This window comes from Corvus brachyrhynchos, unplaced genomic scaffold, assembly GCF_000691975.1.
Source record: "Corvus brachyrhynchos isolate BGI_N302 unplaced genomic scaffold, ASM69197v1 scaffold543, whole genome shotgun sequence".
Classification (NCBI taxonomy): domain Eukaryota; kingdom Metazoa; phylum Chordata; class Aves; order Passeriformes; family Corvidae; genus Corvus; species Corvus brachyrhynchos.
In genome coordinates, this window is record NW_008237236.1 from 80,937 (window position 1) to 81,166 (window position 230).

The 230-nt window shown below is 67.0% G+C and overlaps 1 protein-coding gene across 1 annotated transcript in view; it reads right to left on the minus strand.

Annotated features, from left to right (window-relative positions):
* Positions 1 to 224, minus strand: part of LOC103612503 — a 12,198-nt gene extending 11,974 nt beyond the window's left edge. The window contains exon 1 of the mRNA XM_017729556.1: positions 8 to 224. Coding sequence (XP_017585045.1) covers positions 8 to 196 — 189 coding nt within the window. The 5' untranslated portion in view covers positions 197 to 224. The remainder of the gene's footprint in view (positions 1 to 7) is intronic.
* Between the last annotated feature and the right edge of the window lie 6 nt (positions 225 to 230).

Consider the following 230-nt stretch of genomic DNA (forward strand, 5'->3'; position numbering starts at 1 on the left):
CGCCGGCCTGGAAGGGGTGGCCGCACCCCTCGATGAGCGACAGGAGGATCTCGGGCGCCGACGAGCCCAGCGCCATCAGCGTCAGGTTGGACACGGTCTCGTTCCAGATGCGCACGGTGCCCACGCTGGTCTCGCCGTTGGCCTTGGTGACCGTGATCTCCTTCTCGCGCGACGTGATCACCTCGATGGACGCCATGAAGCGGTCGGCGATGATGGACACGCCCAGGAAC